This window comes from Epinephelus moara, chromosome 9, assembly GCF_006386435.1.
Source record: "Epinephelus moara isolate mb chromosome 9, YSFRI_EMoa_1.0, whole genome shotgun sequence".
In the NCBI taxonomy this organism is placed as follows: Eukaryota; Metazoa; Chordata; class Actinopteri; order Perciformes; family Serranidae; genus Epinephelus; species Epinephelus moara.
In genome coordinates, this window is record NC_065514.1 from 24297506 (window position 1) to 24318992 (window position 21487).

Consider the following 21487-nt stretch of genomic DNA (forward strand, 5'->3'; position numbering starts at 1 on the left):
GCATGAATCAACTGTGGCATTGTTTGATTCGTGTGAATTCCTCTGCCTCTTCGGCAGAAGTGAGAAATTGGATCTCAAGCATTTTATAAAGCAAAAGTTTAAAAAGAAAAGTTTTTTTTTCTTCCATGCTTCTTCATACTCTGAGTGCTGAATGAAGCATTTTTCACACGGATAGATATTCTATTAGTGTCACTGTGGTTTATTTATTGATGTGTTGGAGGCTCAAAGTAGGGCGAGAAGATGAGCTTGCTCACTGATATTATAGACTCTTGAGAAAGGGAATGAGGAGGGAAAGAGGTAGGGGACAAATGATGACAGTCATAGTTATACTTCTGTATCTGAGAGGGGGGGGGCATTTGGTGAGAGCACAACTAAATTCCAGATAGTCCCATCTCCGTTAGAGAGGAAAAAGATCAACTGCCGTCTGCTGATTGCCTTTTATTAAATAATAGTATATGCATTTTCTTTTTGAAGAAATAATCAGACATCCCTCATAAATAGATTAGAAGAGGCAGATGAAAGAGACGATAAGTAAAGTAGGTTAAACTCCATCCTGCTGTGCAAAAATGTCCATTGGAATAACATGAGTCTTAGATGTACAGTGACTCATGTGGGTTGGAAACTGGTGTCCAAATCGTCTTGAAAGCAGCAGAGATTTTGATGATGTGTTCTTGTCGGAGTGGTTACTTCCTGTCCATGTCAGAAAATAATCTTGAAAGAGGAATATGCTGGTAGCCTGTACACATATCTTGTGCTATGCTAAAACATTTCTTCTCCAAAAATATCTCCAGACTAGAGCCAGATGACATACGCGGATATCATACTTTAAGGAGCAGTGTGTAAGATTTAGGGTGAATAGTGGCATCTAGTGGTGAGAGCTGCAGGTTGCAGCTATCTGAAACTTCTCCCGGTTTGAATTCCTTCAGTGTTCATTGTTCAGGTTTTTTTTTTATCAGGAGCCAAATAATCTACAGGGGCCTCTGAGTCTAACCCTGAACTCTGAGTTGACGAACCCTGAGATGGATAACTTTAAGTTTTTTGAGTTTCACAACAGCTTATCAGAACCAATTTAGTCAATCTGATCATCAATGGAGCTCAGATACTGCAATTCACCATGGCAACTGGTAAATAAAAAGCCTCCATTTTAATCCAGTGGATGCAGAGGTTTTGATGCATGTATGTACAGACTGCGCACATTTATCTAAAAAAGAAAAGAAAAGAAAAGAACTTCCACTCGCAATAAGACAGCTATGCAGAGGTTTGACTCCCAGCTGTGGTGACTCAATCTCGGAACCCATCGTCTGTCATCTGACAGCGATACATATGCAGATATCTGTGTATAGAGATTAGGGCTGACTTCATGCTGTGTGATATTTCAATGTGAGGGCAAAAACCACTGTTTGAAGAAACAACTGCATATAAAAGCAGTAACTTTATATTGTCCTGAGTATCAAACTAACGTCCAAACAGGGGTTTGATTCTGACAGACAGTAAACCTCAGCTAATTAATGCACTTCAGTACTCACTTTGATACGGACTGAACCAGTGAGGACATGAAACAGCATGTCTGGCTCTGCAGAGGGAGGAGACAGAGAGAAACTCAGGATTTGTTGAAGAAAACTAACTCAGAGTTTAAGAGATCCTTCTTTCTGAAAGGGAAAACCCAGACTTTCCCTCATCTCAGGGTTAACCTACTCAGAGTTTACACTAAACCAGCTTTCTGAAACAGAGCACAGATATCTCTTCCTCTCCAAAACAAAAGGACCAGGTTATTAGAACTGGTAAAGCAGTGAATAAAGCAGTTTCTCCAAGGCTGGCTGCTAGTCCAGCACCTGCAAATGTGCGCTCACCTTATACTATGACTGATACTCTGATAACTTAAGATGCAGACATTCAAGAGGTTTTTACCAGGAGCTGAATTATTTGCAGAGGTGTCTTCCTCTCAAACAGACAAACGCACCCGGTGATTTAAACCTGCTCTTGTCATAGAGGAGCTGCTAACTAGAGTCGTCCATGCAAAAACATGAATCACCCTATTTAGAGCCAGTGTTTGGTATGTCCACCCTGGGCTACTGTAGAAACATGGCAGACTCTATTGACGAGGACCCACTCCCTGTGTAAATATAAACAGCTCATTTTAACAAACACACGATTCCTATGTACAGGTGGTCATATACTAAAAAAAATATACCTATTATTATATTCCATGTCTGCCAGTACAGCCCCATAAACCCTACACACTGGACCTTTAAATAAATCTACCAAATACTCCATAACAAGGAAATTGAAAAAGGACTTAAGTACAAGTGCAAAGGTTTGTCAATTAAATATAATTAAAGTATCAAGAGCACTCTTTCTGCTGGAAGATGCCTCTGCGACTGGTATATTATTATATATGACATTATTAGTTTGTTGATACTGATACGTCTATGTTAAAGTAGTATTCACTGTTGTAGCTGGCAGAAGTAGAGCTGGTTTTACTACTTAATGTACAGTTAGGTAGTTTAGTCCAGTGCTTCCCAACACAGGGGTTGGGCCCCCTCCAATGGATGACAAGATAAATCTGAGGGGTCATGATATGATTAATGGATTACATAAGAAGAAAGAAGAAAGTTCTGCTCCATAAATCTGCATTAACTTTTTGGATTTTTCTCTAATCCTTGCTTTTTTGTGATATATTGGAGACTTTACCTCTTCTGGCCTCGAACAGTTTTTTAAACGAAACCATCTGAGAGGTTTAGAGGGGAAATGTCTCTTTGGGGGAACTGCTAACAATTTATAAACATCTGAGATGTGGCAAGGAGCCCCGACTACAGACAAGGTGCACACATCCAGGCAAAAATAGGAGCCCCAAATACTCTGCGTTAATGTCGGAGGCCACGAGCCAAAAAAGTTGGACAGTCTTTAAATGTGAAGTATTTTATAAGCGAGTCAATTTTCACTTGAATTCGAAGTGTATGTTACAGTATAATAAAGAGCAAGTTCTCTGCCCCTCTCTAAGATCCTTCATACCTGGAGCCAGCGGATGTTCGTCAGCAGCTTAGTCATTACCAGCTGGCCTCCCGCAGTCAAATGTCTTCCGGCTCAACACCTGGCAGCTCAACAGTGGCTGATAATCGACCAGACAGCGTCCTCACTTGTGAGTTCTGTGAGTTCAGCTCTGGATACATGCAGAGCCTGCGTCGACACTACAGGGACCGCCACGGTGGCAAGAAGCTCTTCAAGTGCAAAGACTGTTCCTTTTTCACCTGCTACAAGTAAGGACAGACTTCAGCAGAGAAAACTAGGACAATGACTATGAGTAACATACATTCCAAGGAGTATCCAACTGTACTGATACCAGAGAGACAACCGCTGGATAAATCCCCCCAGTGATTTAATGAACCTTCTCTCTCCCTCTGAATCTGTCTCAGGAATACCTTCACCATGCATGTGGAGGCCGGTCACAACAACAACGTACCTGAGGACGTCCCGAAAGACCTGCGCTGCCCTCTCTGTCTCTACCACACCAAACACAAGAGCAATATGATTGACCACATTGTCCTGCACAGAGGTACACATCATGCTAAATGCAACCATATTAAACTTTATTTTTAAAGAAACAGTTCAACATTTTGGAAGTAATGTGCTAATTTGCATTCTTGCCAAGAGTTAGATGAAGAGATTGAGCTCAGCTTCAAGTCAGTTCACCCCCATATCCAAAATACAGATTTTTCTTCTTACCTGTAGTGCTAATCTTCGATCTAGATAGTTTTGGTGTGAGTTACAGAGTTTTGGAGATTTCAGAAGTAGAGATGTCTGCCTTCTCTCATATATAATAGAACAAGATGGCACTCGGCTTGTGGTGCTCAAGGCAGCAAAAAATACACTTGAAAAACTCAACAGCAATGTCTATTTCCAGAAATCATGACCCAGTTACTCAAGATAATCCACAGACCTTGTTGTGAGCAGTTTTATGTAGGAACTATTTTCTTTCTACCAAACTACACCTGATAAACTGTATCACTGCACAGAAGGAAGTTTGGGTCTACTGCTAGCTCACCTAGCACCTCTGAGCTACCTGAAGTTACAGCTCAGCTTAGGAGAACTCCAGTAATGTTGACATCTCACACTGTCACGAACGTGAGCCTGTCCATGAGTAGATGCACACTTCCTTCTGTTCAGTGATTTGATTGGCGGGTGTAGTTTGGTAGAAAGATACTGCTCACTTCAAGGTCTGTGGATTATCTTGTGTAACCAGGTCACGATTTCTGGAAGGAGACATTGCTTTTGAGTTTTTCAAATGTATGTTTGTTGGCACTTTGAGCACCACAAGCAGCAGAGACATTCATATACACCTTGTATTCCATTATAAGAAATGTAAACATAATTCAAACACAGTAAACGAGTCATATAAACTGTGAGTGGAGCTGTTAGTTAATGGAATAATTAAGGCATTGCATAGAGAACATTCATGAGAACTGAAACAAAATAAGATTTAGATGCAAGCACAGAGTGATGAAACTGATGTGATAAGTTGATAAAACTTTTTGGGGGGCATGTAGATACTTTTATATTAGACTATCTCCAGTTATCTGGAGGAGCTGTTTATATTGAAATTGACAAAACCACCAAACAGTAACAGCCACTGGGATCACTGGTGTGTAAGTGACAAATTTGATATCTCTCCTGCGCCCCCGCATCTCCTCTTCCCTTCTGTCGTCACCTCTCGCTGCTCTTCTCTCTCTTCCTCCAACCTAATAATCCACTTCCACTTCTCTCCTCTTCCTCCACCAGAGGAGCGCGTGGCTCCACTGGAGGTCAGCCGCTCCAAGCTGTCACGCCACCTGCAGGGCCTCGTGTTCCGTTGCCACAAATGCACCTTCACATGCTCCAGTGACCAGGCTCTGCAGCTGCACCTGCAGAAGCACGCTGAGATCAAACCCTACCAGTGCCAGCTCTGCTATTACGACAGCAGTCAGCGGAGCCAGCTAGAGGAGCATCTACGCATTGAGCACAAGGTCAGTGGGACTCCGTATATCATAAAGTTTGGTGTAACAACATTTGAATTGATATATCTTACATTAATTAATTTCTACAATAAAATTAGAGACTTTCTTGCTTATCTCTGACGGAGAGTCTTATTGAACATGGCTTAAGAACATGTTTTAATAATCAGTCCGTTTAATGGCTGTAACATGAGGCGTTTACAGCTTAAACACTCAACACAAACTGTTCATTTATGGCCTCTGCCTGTTTTATGGGAGGTAATCGTGAGGCCGCTGCCAATCAACCGTCTATATTCCCACAGAGTCAAGATATTGTGCCAAATTCAATTTACAACTCCCAAATTGAACATATCCTCAGCAGTCAGCTGCTGAAGGAGTGAGAAAAGCAGAGCTCATATCCTGAAATTATTGGAGTCCCAGATACCCAGAACATTTAAGAAAAGCGAATGCAGTTTTTAAAATAAATTATCTCTATAATCAGGCAAGTAAACAGCAACAATTGATACCCACTGAAGCAGTGGTTCCCAACTGGATCAGCCACGGGGTCCAGATTTCTCCTTTGTCATTAGTTCAAGGTCCCACAGTTTAATACATTCAGCGTCATACTTGTGTTTGGCCATGTCGTCGAGTTAGTTTGCTGTCTCTGTCTGGCAGTTGTCCATTAGTCACTCACTCTACATCAGGAAACAGCACTTCAAAATAAAAGCTCTCTACCGGAAATTCCCTGTACTTAAAAATAAAGTGTGTTTCAGTCAGGAACACTTTTGTCACAGAAAACTTTATTTTCATTTGCAGTATTATATTTGGCGCAGTATTATATTGCGCCTATGTGGAGAGAGAGCACACCTCTCCGTGCTTCTGCATGCCTACGTGGAAAGCCTAAGGCGGAGAGGGCACACCTCCCCGCCCTTCCATGCGCCTACATGGAAAACCTAAGGCAGGGAGAGCAGTAGCACAGACCCCCCAGAAACAGAACAGAGCAGCATCAATGACAAACAGAAATGACATTGATAAGTCAGATACAGCATGAAAAGGAGGAGCTGGGGTGGAGGTGGGTTACAAAGCGACTTGCAGAGGAAGTAGCAACAGTAGGCAGACCAGAGCAGTTTAAATAGGGCGCCCTGAATGAGATTCGCCAATTGGTTGCATAGGAAGGAATCATGTCATCTATCAGCTGACTCCCTTCCATCAGTCAGCTGCTCCATCAGTTGATTGGGCTGTTTGAGATCAACTGATGTAGCTGGGATTTGAACTGAGCTTGACATCGTGTCCTGCCTGAACTAACACTGTGAGTCAGTTGCAGTCCATTCAGAATGGATCCGTGACCCACTTTTGGACCACAACCCACCAGTTGGGAACCACTGATTTAAAGTGTAGCAACAGCAAATGAAAAGGATTTGTTTACTTGGTGATTTTAGGCCCACCTAAACTTGAGTAAATGTTGGAAAGTCTTTGTCTAGCTTGTCTACAGATCAAATGACAAGAAGGAGCCAAAAGTGTTTTTAAGAGCATCTTAACCAACATTAGTTAAAATGTAAATAAGCTACACTCCAGCCCACTTTAAACTTAGGCAGGGAAACCCGCTTAATGATTCCTTCGCTATCATTTATTGTGTGTGTGGTGTAATTTTGTGAACATGCGCAATAAAACTTTATTAGATGAGAAATTATTAGAGGATTCCAATTACAGCGGGTCGTAAAGTCAATCAGGAGTATGAAAGTATGTAAACTGGCCCACAAAACACCTCTGTTCTTCCTTGTCTTTTTTATCCCATTCAAAGTTTTAGAGTCTTTAAAAGTGAATATTAACATACAGAGGTGATTTATTAAAACAATAACATAACATTGCTACATAAGCTTATGAAGCCAAAATTAAACTCTGTGCTGCAGATGATAAGGAGATAAGATATTAGTGAAATGACCACTCAGTGGAATAATATGACCACACATATTAGATTTCTAGAGCTTCAGTGCGTTCTCACCCCATCCAGGAGAGAAAAGGTTTCATCTCTGAGTCTTAATGAGGATAATTTATGAGATAACGTGAGACGGCAGGTGGCATTTTAGAAGTTTAGAGTACATTAAACTTAAAAGGGCAACTGGTTATTGTTTTTCAATTCTTTACATAGATTCCTGATTTCACCTAATGCATGCTGGGATAAGGTCCAGCCCTCCTGTTTCCTAAAATAGGAATAAGCAGGTATGAATAATGGATGAATAGATAATTAACATAGCACATATACAGATAATAAAGATAATTTGTTCCTATATATAGAGAAAATGTCAAAGGTAGCAAATCCATCAGACCCTCATCAGGTTAAATTCATATAGACAGACAGCTCATGTGAACCATGCTGGCACCCTCTTTCCTTGGCTGTGTTTACATACCTGTATATGGTACTGGTGCTGTTTGTCTATATGAAATGCATTTGATGAAGGTCTGCGGAACAACACTTCATAGACTAGAAGGGCACTCTGAAAGCGCAGACCTCCACCAAGGCCAAATGCTCTCTCCCGCAATGTCAACGGAAATTAAAAATAATTTGTGTATCCACCCTGTGATTCAGATCCACTCCACAATGTAATGGGTTCTTTCTTTGCTCATGCTACACCCTTCCACCAAGTTACATGAAAATCAGGCTGGTCGTTTTTTCGTTATCCTGCAAACAAACAAACAAACTGAATAAAAATCCTTGGTGGTGATAATGAAGTGAGAATGATAGATTGGCAGCATACAGGAGTTTTTTAATCATTCACGTGTAGCTGAAGGACAAAAAAGGTGCAGGAAGCAATGAAGGCTACGCAAAAATATATATATTTGTCTTCAGGGTTGTGCAAATATATGCGTAGTCTTGCAAAAAACTTGAATGTCCATTGTTGACATGCAGCTGAAAGGAAGATTGAGTGAGCAGGGCTCAGAGCTAAAGCTTTTTCATTGTAGGAGGAGTGGAAGAACAGACGTTGTCTCATGGGAAGGATGTTGCAGGGCTACAGCTGAGTCCTCTGGGAGCATGGGAGGAGGGAATAGCTCCAAAAGAGTGACATCATTTGCAACAAAATAAGCAAGGAAGAGATGGTTCTGTCATCAGAATCTTTCCATCTTATATCATTGTACAGTGTACAAGTACACCTCTGACTCGAGAGAAGTTCAGTTTTATATTTACGATCTCACTACAGGCTCTCCACTTTTAAACTTGTACTTTGGGTTACTAGTACATTTCAGCCATCCTCAAAACTGCTAAAAGTCTAATTTTTACTAAGGTTTAGATTTTGTGTATAGGCAGGCTGTGGATTTGTGTAACAATAAATTAATCTGGAGTTAGGTGTACCAAAAAACCCAACATCAGCTCTACTGTAAAATCTGCATTAAGAGGTTTCAGAATTTGTAATACTGTTTCAATAAGAGAGATTCTTGAGCTTTCCAATTAATGTTAAATATAAAAATTGCAAATAAGAACAGTCAGCCTAAAACTCATGTAATAACGTTCTAGTTTCAATTCACGCAAAGGAAAAATTAACACTTAAACACACCTAAATGTGATGCTGCTTACTGCAGTTTTGCAAGCTTTAACAAATTGTGGTAAAACAAGAAAAGACCAACATTAAAAAGGGAGATAATTACAGCTCAGAGCACACTATACCAAACTGATTAAAACCTCTTGTTTGCGATCAGGTTATCCGGAACTTTGAGCTGATGGGCCGCGTCAACCTGGACCAGCTGGAGATGATAAAGGAACATGAGAGCAGCGCAGACGAGGACGAAGAAAGACAACTCATGGAGATGGTTGTAGATGGAAAAGTAGCTGCAGACGAGGAGGAGGAGGAGGAGGAGGAGGGGGAGGAGGAGGATGAAGATGAAGGAATGGAGATTATGGAGAACATGGTGGAGGAGCAGAGGGAGATGGATGATGAAGAGATAGAGGACAACATCAAAGAGGAGGAGGAGGAGGACGAGGAGGAGGAGGAAGAGGATGAAGAGGTAGTCAGGGCGGTGGAGGAGGAGAAGCCTGTCCTACAAGGTAAATACAGATGACTTAATCTCTCTTGCTCTCCTGTGTTACATATGATCGTCTCGTATTCATCCTCGCTCTGCTGACAGACAGCGTCCATGTTCAAAAGGTTTGCTTCACACTGTCGAAAACAACCACTGATGTTTGCTGAAAGAACAAATATATACCTCACACACCACCTCAACTCCACTGAATACTATTTAACTGCTGCATATGAGCCTATTGCACAACAAATTTCTTTACAAAACCTTTTGGGATTACACTATAAATGAGTGTCTGCTGAAAAGCCATTTTCTGTCGCGCTCGCAGTAATTTTATATCAAATTGTGATATGTGTAAAAAATCTCCCGTGTCTCCTTTTAAGCCAAACAAATGGGCCCATAAGTAAGAAAACAATCATACTGCCACAGTATTGGAAGTCCCATAGCATACATAAGCTTTTATAATGTGTTTTAGCTATTCTTCATGAGCAGTGTATTTCTTCCAAAATAGCCACAGTCTTGTAATTCTCAATTGATTTTTGCACTTCATTCTTCTAGCGTATTATTCACTGAGTGTACTTGACTGGTATTGGCTGCTCACAGAACGAAAAAGTAGGTTTTATACCAAAATATATACTGATCATCCCTGGTCCACAGAGGAGCTGTTCATTTCTAACACATTAAGCATTTTTACTTTGTGACAGATGTGTTATCAGGGTGTCTGCAGGTCTTTATAAAAAGTTTTAAAATGTCGTTAATATCATAAATATTAGGTCTTAAAGGTCTAGTGTGAAGAATTAAGTGGCATCTAGTAGTGAGATTGCAGATTGCAACCAACTGAAACTTCTCCCATGTGTTAGGCATGTAGACGAAATACGATGGCTGACACGAATGCAAATGGCCCTATTTGGAGTCAGGGTTTGATTTGTCCATTCTGAGCTACTGTAGAACAACATGGCGGCCTCCATGAAAGAGGGCCTGCTCTGTGTGTAGATATAAACAGCTCACTGATTATATTACATTTAATTTCTGCCTATATATTTCCCCTAAATCTTACACACTGGACATTTAAAAGTCATCAAATAAAATAGAAATTTAAATCAGTGAGGTTTTAACCCATTGAACCCTGAGCAAATTGGTGTGATTTCTTTCAAGTCATGGGAAAAAAGGCATAAAGCAACTTGCTAAGAAATGTCCCACAAATTGCAAAAAAAAAAAAAAAAAAAAATAGATTGAGAAAATTATTTTTAAAAAATAGGGAAAATAGAAAAATGCCAGGGAAAAACTATATTTATAATTATTATTAGATTTTAAAATTATTTTACCAAATTATTATGATTTTTAAGCACTTCTGCCAGGTTATTTCCTTGTTTGTGTGTTGTTGTTTTTTTAACGTTCTTTATTTATTTATTTCTTTTTTTTACTAATTTCCTTGTTTTCAATTTTCTCTTTTCACTAATTTCTTAAAAAAAAATTGGCTCATTTCTTCTGTCATTGCCATCTTCCCATGTTTTTAAAAGAAACAAGTCAATTTGCTCAGGTTTCACAGGGATAATTACCAACACACATTTATATCTAATTTCACTGTTCCATCTTTTAATTTCTTTTCTTTTTTTGTTGTCAAAATGAGTCAAGCTCTTCTATCTAGTCCAAATTTCTGATGTTACAAATATTTCAACCTACCACTGAACTAAAACTGTCTTTTTTTACTAATTGCACTTACCCGTTAACCTATCTCGCTCTAATAACTATATTCCTACTGTACATAAAACCTACCGACAACATTTACAGTGACATGCAAGAGTTTGAGCACGGCTGGTCAAAATTTACTGCAAATAGTTAAGTGAGTAGAAGATGAACTGATTTCCAAAAGGCATGACGTTAAAGATGAAATGTGCTTTTTAACATTTTAAGCAAGATTAGTGTATTATTTATGTTTTGTACAATTTTAAAGTGTAAAAAGGAAAGGCGCACCATGCAAAAGTTTGGGCACCCCAAGACATTTGAGCTCTCAGACAACAATTAGCTTGTTAGGGCTCTGGCTTCACAGTCATCGTAAGGAAAGGCCAGGTGATGCAAATTTCAAAGCTTTATAAATATTCTGACTCCTGAAACCTTGTCCAAACAATCAGCAGCCATGGGCTCCTCTAAACAGCTGCCTAGCCCTCTGAAAATAAAATTAACTGATGCCCACAAAGCAGGAGAAGCCTGTAAGAAGATAGCAAAGTGTTTTCAGGTCGCTGTTTCCTCAGTTCATAATGTAATTAAGAAATGGCAGTTAACAGGGACTATGGAGGTCAAGCTGAGGTCTGGAAGACCAAGAAAACTTTCTGAGAGAGCTGCTCATAGGATTGTTAGAAAGGCCAATAAAAACCATCATTTGACTGCAAAAGACCTGCGGGAAGATTTTGCAGATGTTCTACTGTGCAGCAACACCTGCACAAATATGACCTTCATCAGAAGAGAATCTTTCCTGTGTCCCCACCAGACGTTTGCAAAGCAACGTTAAAAAAAGCTGGATGCTTTTTGTAAGTCCAAGTGGACTGATTGGATGCATTGAGCAAAAGCATGTTTGAAAAAAAGGGTGCAGAATTTCATGAAAGGAACACCTGTCCAACTGTTAAACACGGGGGTGGATCGATCATGCTTTGGGCTTGTGTTGCAGCCAGTAGCACAGGGAACATTTCACAGGTGGAGGGAAGAATACCATACCATACCAACGTTATTTATAAAGCACTTTAAAAACCCAATGGACCAAAGTGCTGTACACAATTAAACATAAAGTGCACAATAGGCATAAGACATAAAATATACATAAAACAAAGCAAAATAAAAACAATAAAGATAAAAACATAAAAGTGCAATAAAATAACACAATATAAAACCAATAAAACATTTTAAGGCACAGCACATAAGTAAAATTAGTCAATAAAAAGAGTAATAGCAAATTAAAAGACATCAATTTATGCGGGATCAAAGGCCATGGAGAACAGGTGGGTTTTAAGGCGCTTTTTAAAAACATGCAGTGATGGAACTTGTCTGATGTCGAGAGGCAGGTCATTCCATAGTTTTGGTGCTACAACTGAGAAAGCGCGGTCCCCTCTGAGCCTGTTTGCCGTTTTGGGAACTTTCAGGAGCAGCTAGTCAGCTGACCTGAGAGGGAGTGTATGGCTCTAGCAGCTCAGAGAGGTATAGTGGGGCGAGGCCATTAAGAGACTTAAAAACAAGAGGTATAGTGGGGCGAGGCCATTAAGAGACTTAAAAACAAATAAAAGAATTTTATTTTTAATTTTTTTGATGGTTGGTTTAGTATATTGCGCTAATGAACCCAAGTCAACGGGTGGGGTCCTAACAGTACCATTAAAGACCATCACCTCTGTTTTGTTTTCATTAAAGTTTAAAAAGTTTAGTGCCATCCAGGCCTTTAAGTCATTAAGACACTTAAAAAGTGGTCCCAAGGAAGGTGCATTTTTCTTTTTAAGGGGCAAGTAAATCTGGCAGTCATCTGCATAGCAATGGAGAGATATGAAGAATGAATTCAGTTAAATTCCAGCAAATTCTGGAGGCAAACATCACACCATCTGTAAAAAAAAAAAGCTGAAGATAAAGAGAGGATGGATCTACAACAAGACAATGATCCTAAACGCACCTTAAAATCCACAATGGACTACATCAAGAGACGCAAGTTGAAGGTTTTGCCATGGCCTTCGCAGTCCCCTGACCTAAACATCATTGACAATCTGTGGATAGACCTCAAAAGAGCAGTGCATGCAAGATGGCCTAAGAACCTCTCAAAGCTAGAAGCCTTTTGCAGGAAGAATGGGTGAAAATCCCCCAAACAAGAACTGAAAGACTGCTTACAAAAAGTGTTTAGAAGCTGTGATACTTGCCAAAGGGGGTGCTACTAACGACTGACCATACAGGGTGCTGAAACTTCTGCCTCAAGGCAATTTTCCTTTGCAGCCGGAAAGGTTTTATACAGGGATACCCAAACTTGTACATGCAGCTGTATATTTCTATACTTACTTTACACGTACATGCACTGCTTGAGTAGCTCAAAGTAAGTAAAAGACAAAACTAGTTAAAGTTTTTCTTTAAAAGGTTTTTAAAAAGTATTACATTTAATTGCCTGACACCTGTAGACACCCTGAGTAATTTTGTGTTGAATACTGATTGCCTGACAATAAATAAACCATAGCAATAAATATTTAATGTTTTCAAATAATGTGGCAAATAGAAAATGAACAATTGTGTAATTACTGTACTCTGAGGCTCACCAATCATTTGAACTCTATTTCCCAGAGGTCCTTGCATCTCCCATCTGCAGCAGCAACAGCAGCAGCTCTGCGCCGAGCGGTACAGAGAAGCGTCTTCCCTGTGAGTTCTGCGGCCGCTGCTTCACCAACAGCCTCGAGTGGGAACGTCATGTTCTTCGACATGGCATGTCAGTATTTCTTCCTATTTCTCCTCTAATTTTGTGTGTGCACTTTTATACTTGCCTTATCACATAAGCCACCACGGTCCTGTTTGTCTTCCCAGCTTTACTTTGTGTTTAGTGCTAATTAGCAAACATCAGCATGCTAAACATAGAAGGTGAACATGGTAAACATACCTGTAAACACCAGCATGTAAACACTGTCATTGTGAGTTAGCATTTAGCTCAGAGCACAGCTGTGCCTATGTGCAGCTTCACAGCCATAAGGCATGGGTGTAGACTTTTAGTGTTTCCCTACAGATTTAAAATCTTGCCCCCTCTGCCCTTTAGTCTCATGTTTGTTCACATTTTTCCACATTATAAGCACTTATTTCTGCCTCCTCCTTCGTTATTAGGATGGTTAACAACAGCCGAATGGACACCAGCACCACCTCCGCAATCGAGGCCTCAGCTTCATCTTCCACTGGCTCCTCTGTCTTGATGGACACAGGATTGGACCTGTCCAGCCACAGCAACGAGGAGGGGAACCCCGCTGATCTATCACTGAGAAGTCCCAGCCAGTATGTGGAAGACAAAGAAATGCTCGACACCAAAAAGGATCAACAGTTTGGCTGAACTGATTGTGGCCTCTTGAGATGTTGTGCCAGAAACTGTTAACATTGGGTAGGATCAGCACTGAGTTTAAATAGGACGTCAGAGAAAACAAAAAGAAACTGAAAAAAAGTGACTTCTTATGAGTTGGCGCATTACTAGATATTAGGTGTTACATATTTAAGTATTAGATTGTGCTGCATAAAACGGCTGAGCTCTCTAAATGGGCAGTCCCCTAGGACAGATCTTAATATATTGGTAACCAATAGTGAACAGAACTCTTTATTGCTGACATTCTGGTCAAATCTACAGTGAAAGATCCCACCTAGATGAAACGAAGCTATTTATAAAGAATAATGTCCAAAATGAATAACTAAATTTAGTATTTTATTATTTGAAGCACCTTTTACACTCCCCCCAAAACAGGGGTACTGTAAATTTACCCAAAAGAACAAATAGGATATGAAAGCATTTAAAAACCGTGGCCCACTGTAGAGCTACATTTTCTCATTTCTTGTTGAAATTTGAGACTTTTTTCATCTTAGCCTTGTGTTAAATGTGTAGAAGTATTCCTTCAGAAGAGTCGCACCTTATCTATTTTAGTAAAACCACAAATCATGTTTTCTTCATTCATAGAGATACTGAAAATTTCCCCCGATGTTTGTAGCAAATTGCTATATTTTAGGTCCTTTAATAATATTATACTACGTATAAGCCTTCAGCCTGTGGCACCCTTTGCATTCTGACTGTACTATTTTATTGTCCAGTAATTTCACTGATGAAACCATGGAAATAATGGGATTGGTTTAAATCTCCCGCCCCCCCTGTAAGATATCATGTTTGTAGTCCAGGTTAAACTATATCACAGTTAACCTGTGCACTCAGCAGATCAATATAACAATGAGATATGTTCGAAGTGTCATGACTGTATCCATGTGATATAGGTATCCGTTAAGCTGAGCACAGCAAGAACGCAACTACAGGATTTAACAACAGTGGCGTAATATTTGTCATCATCAAAAGAAGGAGATTACACTTGTCTTTTCAGTGCAAAACTATTAATGAGATGTGCCAGAATCCGGCTTTTTTCAACACCGTATGTGCATCCACAAATAACAATTAAATGCAAAGTTTGGAGGAGGCTGACCCACATGGATGAGTGTTGCAGCTAGTGCGTAAGTGCCTTAAAATGCAGTTCCTTTTGGGCGCCCCTGTAGCTTACTGGGTAGAGCACGTACCATTAAGGCTGAGTCCTTACGGCAGTGTGCATGTCATCCCCTCTTTCCCCTGCCTATCTTATCAAATAAAGTAGAAATGCCCCCGCCCCCCCCCCCCCCAAAAAAAAACTTTAAAAAATGCAGTTCCTCTAATGGCCACTAGATGGCTTTAATTGCTTTGAAAGAAAAACATCAGCTGATTTGAAGTAACTTGGAAATCATCCCCAATCTCTCTCTTGAAATATAAAGTTTATTCCGTTACTTATTGTGTGTTCAGGTGTTTCACAACACCTTGCTGTGAACATGAAGGCATTTGCAGGTGTTCATGAGACCGTACGCAAAGGCACAGGAGGTGTGGCCGACGCACCCATTTGTTGTGGTCTGAGGTGCTTTTTCTCTAGTGCAACATTTAATTGTTCCAAATGTCATCAATAGAGCCGTCAGTCCACAACCCAGTCACCAACATAAATGTTGGCGTTGTACATTTCCGCAAACCAAGATTATGCTAAATTTATATCTTTCATATGTAGCGGAAATGTTGAAACTTTTCATTTCTTTGCATTTCAGTTTTCAGTTTTATGTTGTGACAACGCTGGTACACGTGGTTACCTGTAAGTTTAGGCACAAAAAACACTTGGTTAGGGCGAGGAAAACATCCTTTCTTTTTTCGTAAAATACCCGACATGGTCACTCTCGTCAACAAACACTTGTTTTTGTAGGTCTTGAACAGTAGTCTGCTGCTATCTGCTGCTCTTAGCTCATATACATGTAAACTGATCTACGACACACGTATAAAACATGCAAACGTGTCATATCCATGGTTTTAAGATATATAAATACATTCTCACCAACCTCTGGTGGTGTTTAGCCTTGTAGATATCTTTGGTTTATTTGCCAAGGTTTAAAGATATCCGTTTCGGAGATTTCTGCTGATCCAATAGAAGCGGGTGGAATTTAATCGGTTCTTCTCACAGCATTTTAAGAAAAATGAGCAGTTTTCATTTGGACCTCTATCAACCAGATAATAGTCTCTATGAAAACTGTGTTTGCTGAGTGCTCTATGTTATCTGGAGTGAAAGGGTGATGCTCTTTATGGAAAGAAATGCTGCTAAGTGTGTTTTTTTTTAATGCTGTGACCACCACAGATGAAATTCCATGCTAAGCTGCATATAAGTGGAGCCATGTTTGCTTGATTGACAGATGTCTCTGCCTTTCACAGTCAGCCCTAGTGATTACCTCAACTTCATCCAGGTCTCTCCACATCGGCCAAATTTGGATTTTAGGCTCCAAATGACTGACAGGCTGGCATGAAGCATTAAACTCAAACCTTGGCTTCAAGACGTCCCTTCAGAAACTTATGGCTGATGCCACAGACATGTTTTCCTACAGTTTGTGGTCCAGTTTTGACGTGATGGGATATACTGAAAAGACAAGTGTAACCAAGTCGGAAAGCCCTAAAACCATTTGTTTCCACGTAATCAGACGATATTTGCCACTGGGACTGTATGTAGAAGATTGACTTTTTAAGGGTGTCAAATTCCCCAACGTAAACCCCTTTAAATTCCGTACTGACACACCTGTCATAGCCTGCATATGTGTGCTTCGTTTTTAGACAATGCTGTCATGTTATTGTTGATACTGACAAAAGGCAGAGATTGTATTTGTTGGAAGTTGCTGCTTGAATGCCCGAAAGCCTTATAAGATAATGAAATAGCAATTAAATCAAATTTATGTCCCAATTCCTATAAGACCAATAAGCAACATTAAACAATCTGAGATAAAATGGCTGATTACTGCAATTTGTAGAGGAGCACAATTCATGTAATTGTGTTCTTGGTACCAAAATATTTACCTAGCCCGCTGTGTTTGCTGCTGTGATTGTCCTTCCTGAGCATTGAATCATTGATGGAAATGGGAAAATTTGGGTTCAGAACCCATGTGAACCACATGTTTGCAGCCATGTATAGAAAACAAAAACTACTCGTTAAGTGTTTGACCCGTGGTGTTTCAGAAAGGATACTTTAACCCTTTTTTCCTTTAGGTGTTCTCATTTTAAAAAAAGACGAAAAAAAAATCTAAAGATGATAGCTAACCCTTAGGGGCTTTTTGAGTCCCCAATCCAACATTATTACGCTGTTGTACAATGTCTGGTTACAATGAAAAATATCTCCTTTTTTGTACTGTAATGGGAATGAGCAGATAGGAAGAGCAGTGTGGTTGTACAATATTTTAACACGTAAAGGAAAATGACGCAGTTCTCTACTAATTAATGGCCAGGGCTTTTATTGTGAAGAAGAAAAACATGGCAAAGACAGAAAATTGTTCCTTTGGGGGCATTTACCTAAACTGCTTGGTCCTTTTCTGGGCTTGGCCACCAACCTATAGATCCCTCTGAGATCTAGCTCACTCATGTCCAATCCAACACCTGACACTCCAGTATTTTCTATCCATGACCAGTAAGGGCATCAGCTGCCCATAGTCTACCCAGTCAACAAGAGGTGGGAATGTAGCAGCCCCACGATGCTCCTCAGTCCTTGTAATACCTTGAGAAATCGGTTGAGTTGGTGCTGAATCTCGAAGCCCTTTTTCTGTTCTTCAGGACCAGCTTGTAGCTTTTTGAAAGTAAAACTGTTTGAAAACTGTTGTTGTAGAAATAAGCTTTGTAAGGCAGCTCGTTGCCCAGCTAGAAAGCCCAGTGTAAACCACATGATGAATTGGGACAATCTGGGTAATGAAGCTGTCAACCCAAAATTGTTTGTTGTTCTGTGATCATTTTAATAGAAAATGACTATGAATCCCTCACTGTGTGCAGTCCCTGGACTGTGATATTCCCAGTTTACCCAAAGTTAAGCCCCTGCTGACAACACACTGGATACTTGTATATATGTTTAGTTTGTTTCCGATGCATTTCTCTTTTCGGACTGTTGTCTCCATAGTTTGACACTAGAATCTCTCCTTCTTGCCTTTCTTCCCATATAAATCTGATTACCTGATGGTGGGTTGTGATGTTGCCTAGAATGATTGTTTACAATTTTATTCCATTTATCTCTGGATATTCTGTAAATATTGTAATTCATTGTCTTTTTTTAACTTGATAATAAAGTTATCAGATAACGGTTTATTGTGTTTACCTCCTCTTTGTACAGATTCATCATATATATTCAACCAGGCCTTTAAAATGGAACCTTTGACACTGATATGTTAAGTCCGAACTATGCGATCACTCAAATATAGAATTGTGAGATCAAGCTGCACTTTTACCTCGTAAATAACTCTTTTATATTTGTTGCAAACTTGATAAACTCGAGATCATGCATATCAATTCCTCATGCCTGATATATTTCATCCGCTGCCCTCTAAATCAGTGAATTATGCACATCAGCGCACATGTCAAACTGTTTAAATTCCCCGAAAAGCAAGCTTCCTGAATAGCAAATTGAGAATTAAGTGTAAGTGAAGTGCTTCACCGTCAAGGGTGAAGTGATGCCAAAGGAACTAGTCAGGAAAATACAAGTACCATCGGACAAGTGTTATTTTTTTCATCAGAGCACCTTTAATACCTTCTTTCTTAAGAAATAATCACTATCACATCAGATCAAATAGCAAGCACTTGTCATTACTTGTAGGTAATGTTGGATACCATTCTCGTAGGGAGATTAACATGAAATTTGGTAGACATTCATATTCCGTCAGGATGAATTTAGTGATATGGTGATCCCCCTGGCTTTTCATCTAGCACCATCATCAGGTCAAATATTTTGGTGTATGATGGAATACCTGATGACACTGCCATCAGCCTCAGCTGTACTTTGTGTTCAGTGCTAATTGGCAAATGTCAGACACGCCAAACTAAGATGGTGAGCATGGTTAAAATTACACCTACTCAACAACAGCATGTTTACATTGTTGTTTTGAGTATGCTGACGTTAGCATTTAGCTCATATCGCCTCTGCCTAAGTACAACTTCCCAGAGAGAGAGTAGCATGACTGTACACTATCAGTCTAATTATGCCTCCTTGCAGGTGACAGCCGTGGCCAGAGGCATTATGTTGTCAGGTTGTTTGTCTGTCTTTCCCAGGGGTGGGCAACCTGCAGCTCCAGAGTTGCATGTGGCTTTTTAGACCCTCTCCACTGGCTCCCTTTGACATAAAATTATATGTACCATTCAGATTTTCATTTGTCATTGTTGTAGGCCTGAAGTGATTATTGCATTCTACAACTGTAAAAATTTGCAGCCTTTACATCGAATTAAAAAATCTTTTAATGTTTCATCACCTGAAATGTGCATCATACGCCTACGACATTCCGCTGAACTTAGTAGCGGTGACTAGCCTGGAGGCTATCTGTGGAGTACAAATCCAAAAAAAGAAAAGTCTTGGAGGAAAATGAAGGATTCAATAGTGTGTGGACAGATTCACTTGCTTTAACCACCAAGGCTGCAAAGTTTAAATACAAAATAATTATAAATAGCCTATTGCAGAGTAGCCACCTCGTAGTAAATCACATTAATGAATGCTCATTTAGACCTATTTGTAATTTTGATGGGCTAATTTAGAGTTAATAGGCTGTTACCGTTATTCAAATATGTTTTGTGGCTCCAGACAATATTGATTGATTGATTGATTTTTATTTGTGTCATGCACACTTACATGTGCCCGAACCTCATGGGTTTACAAGACACCATTACAATGACGTTGTAGCAATTAAAAAAATACATGATATTTAACTACTCAGTCCAGAAACAGAGTACTCTGCCTTCTATCCCAGGCCTGGCAAAGAAATTCAGCCACAAAAAAGGTTCGCCTTCTGAAACAAAACTCTCATTTTTCATGATCATCCAACCAAAAGAAATCCACATAACAGAGGTCATCTTATTGAAAAGTACATTCGTTATGTCTTCATATACAGGACAGTAAAACAAGAAGTGAACCTCATTCTCAGCTTCACCTAAATTATACAACAAACAAATTCTGTCCTCTTCTGGGGCAGCATTAAACCTTCCAGTCTCTAAGGTAGCTATTCTTTATGAGATAATAGCTTCATAGTTTTGGTTTATACCATGTGTCAACGGACCATTTTTCTCAAAACATGCATAATATTTCACTTCTTATCTCCTGAATATCACAAAGTAACCTCTCTGGTGATTTTAATGGCAAAGGTTGCCAGCCTCTGGTCTATCCCATTCTTGTTAACGTGATATCTCAAGAACACCATGAGAGACGTTCTTCAAATTTGAAACACATGTCCACTTGGAATCAGCAATGAACTGGTTAGAATTTTGTTGTAGAAGTTCAAAGGTCAAGGTTACTGTGACCTGTTTTTGGCCATAAAATTTCACACAAATGTATGATAGAATAACATGATAAAGTGATGACATCATATATCCAAAAGGTCAAAGGTCAACTTCACTGTGAGATCATAACATTCTGCAACAATACTTTTCTGGCCATTATTCAACGCCATAACAGAAGGGGAGACATTTGTTCAGATACTGAATTGGTGACACTTATCTGGGTGTCCACCTTGAAACTATGTTGACTGTATAGATTATAGACTGTATAAAAATATGCGTCTCCACTTACCCCCACTGTACAAAATTGAAGCCAAAATATCCCCAATATAGCCTCTGCCATCATGTGCAGGTGATGTCATCCGAAGCAAGAGTCTGCACAATAGCAATCTCTGCTGGAGTCAAGTTCCTGCCCATACGCCTGTCCAACCAATCCTTAGCAGCACCATTGATAGGAGGAGTACCGATTTGCACACACAGCCATCAACAAAGACCTCAATCCCTCTTTCTTTAACATCAGATTACTAGTATTACCACAAAAAAAACACACAAAAACTTGAACACACATCACTGTGATAAGAACTACCTAAAATGACAGAAATGATCCTTGGGAAAAATTTCAGTTTATTTGACATGTCCTATCCGCTAACATGGAGGGGGCGGGGTTTATGACCTATACTGCAGCCAGCCGCCAGGCAGCATTCATGACGTTTAGGCTTTACTTTTGAGGAGCTGTCATGTCGTCCAGTCCATCTTCATATACAGTCTATGGTACAGATCTTCTGTGCTGCTGGGGGGAAGATGTGTGTAAAGCATCCATGTTTAAGAATATGTCACTTCTTTGCAGCAGCAAACATATCTGAGTCATTGTCAACTGTCATGGCTACATATGAGTCTGGACAGAACTGGATGTAATTGAAACGTGACGGGTTCATGGATGCATGCAACCGTGAGGCAGTAATTCTAGTTTTTTTAC

The 21487-nt window shown here is 39.8% G+C and overlaps 1 protein-coding gene across 2 annotated transcripts in view; it reads left to right on the plus strand.

Moving 5' to 3' along the window:
• znf462 (zinc finger protein 462) overlaps window positions 1-18340 on the plus strand; it is a 63432-nt gene extending 45092 nt beyond the window's left edge. For both annotated transcript variants that reach the window (XM_050052798.1, XM_050052800.1), the window contains exons 8-13: window positions 3002-3257; window positions 3414-3553; window positions 4777-5000; window positions 8661-9006; window positions 13281-13422; window positions 13809-18340. In XM_050052798.1, the coding sequence (XP_049908755.1) occupies window positions 3002-3257; window positions 3414-3553; window positions 4777-5000; window positions 8661-9006; window positions 13281-13422; window positions 13809-14028 (1328 nt within the window). In that variant the 3' untranslated portion in view covers window positions 14029-18340. The remainder of the gene's footprint in view (window positions 1-3001; window positions 3258-3413; window positions 3554-4776; window positions 5001-8660; window positions 9007-13280; window positions 13423-13808) is intronic.
• Window positions 18341-21487: the final 3147 nt, after the last annotated feature.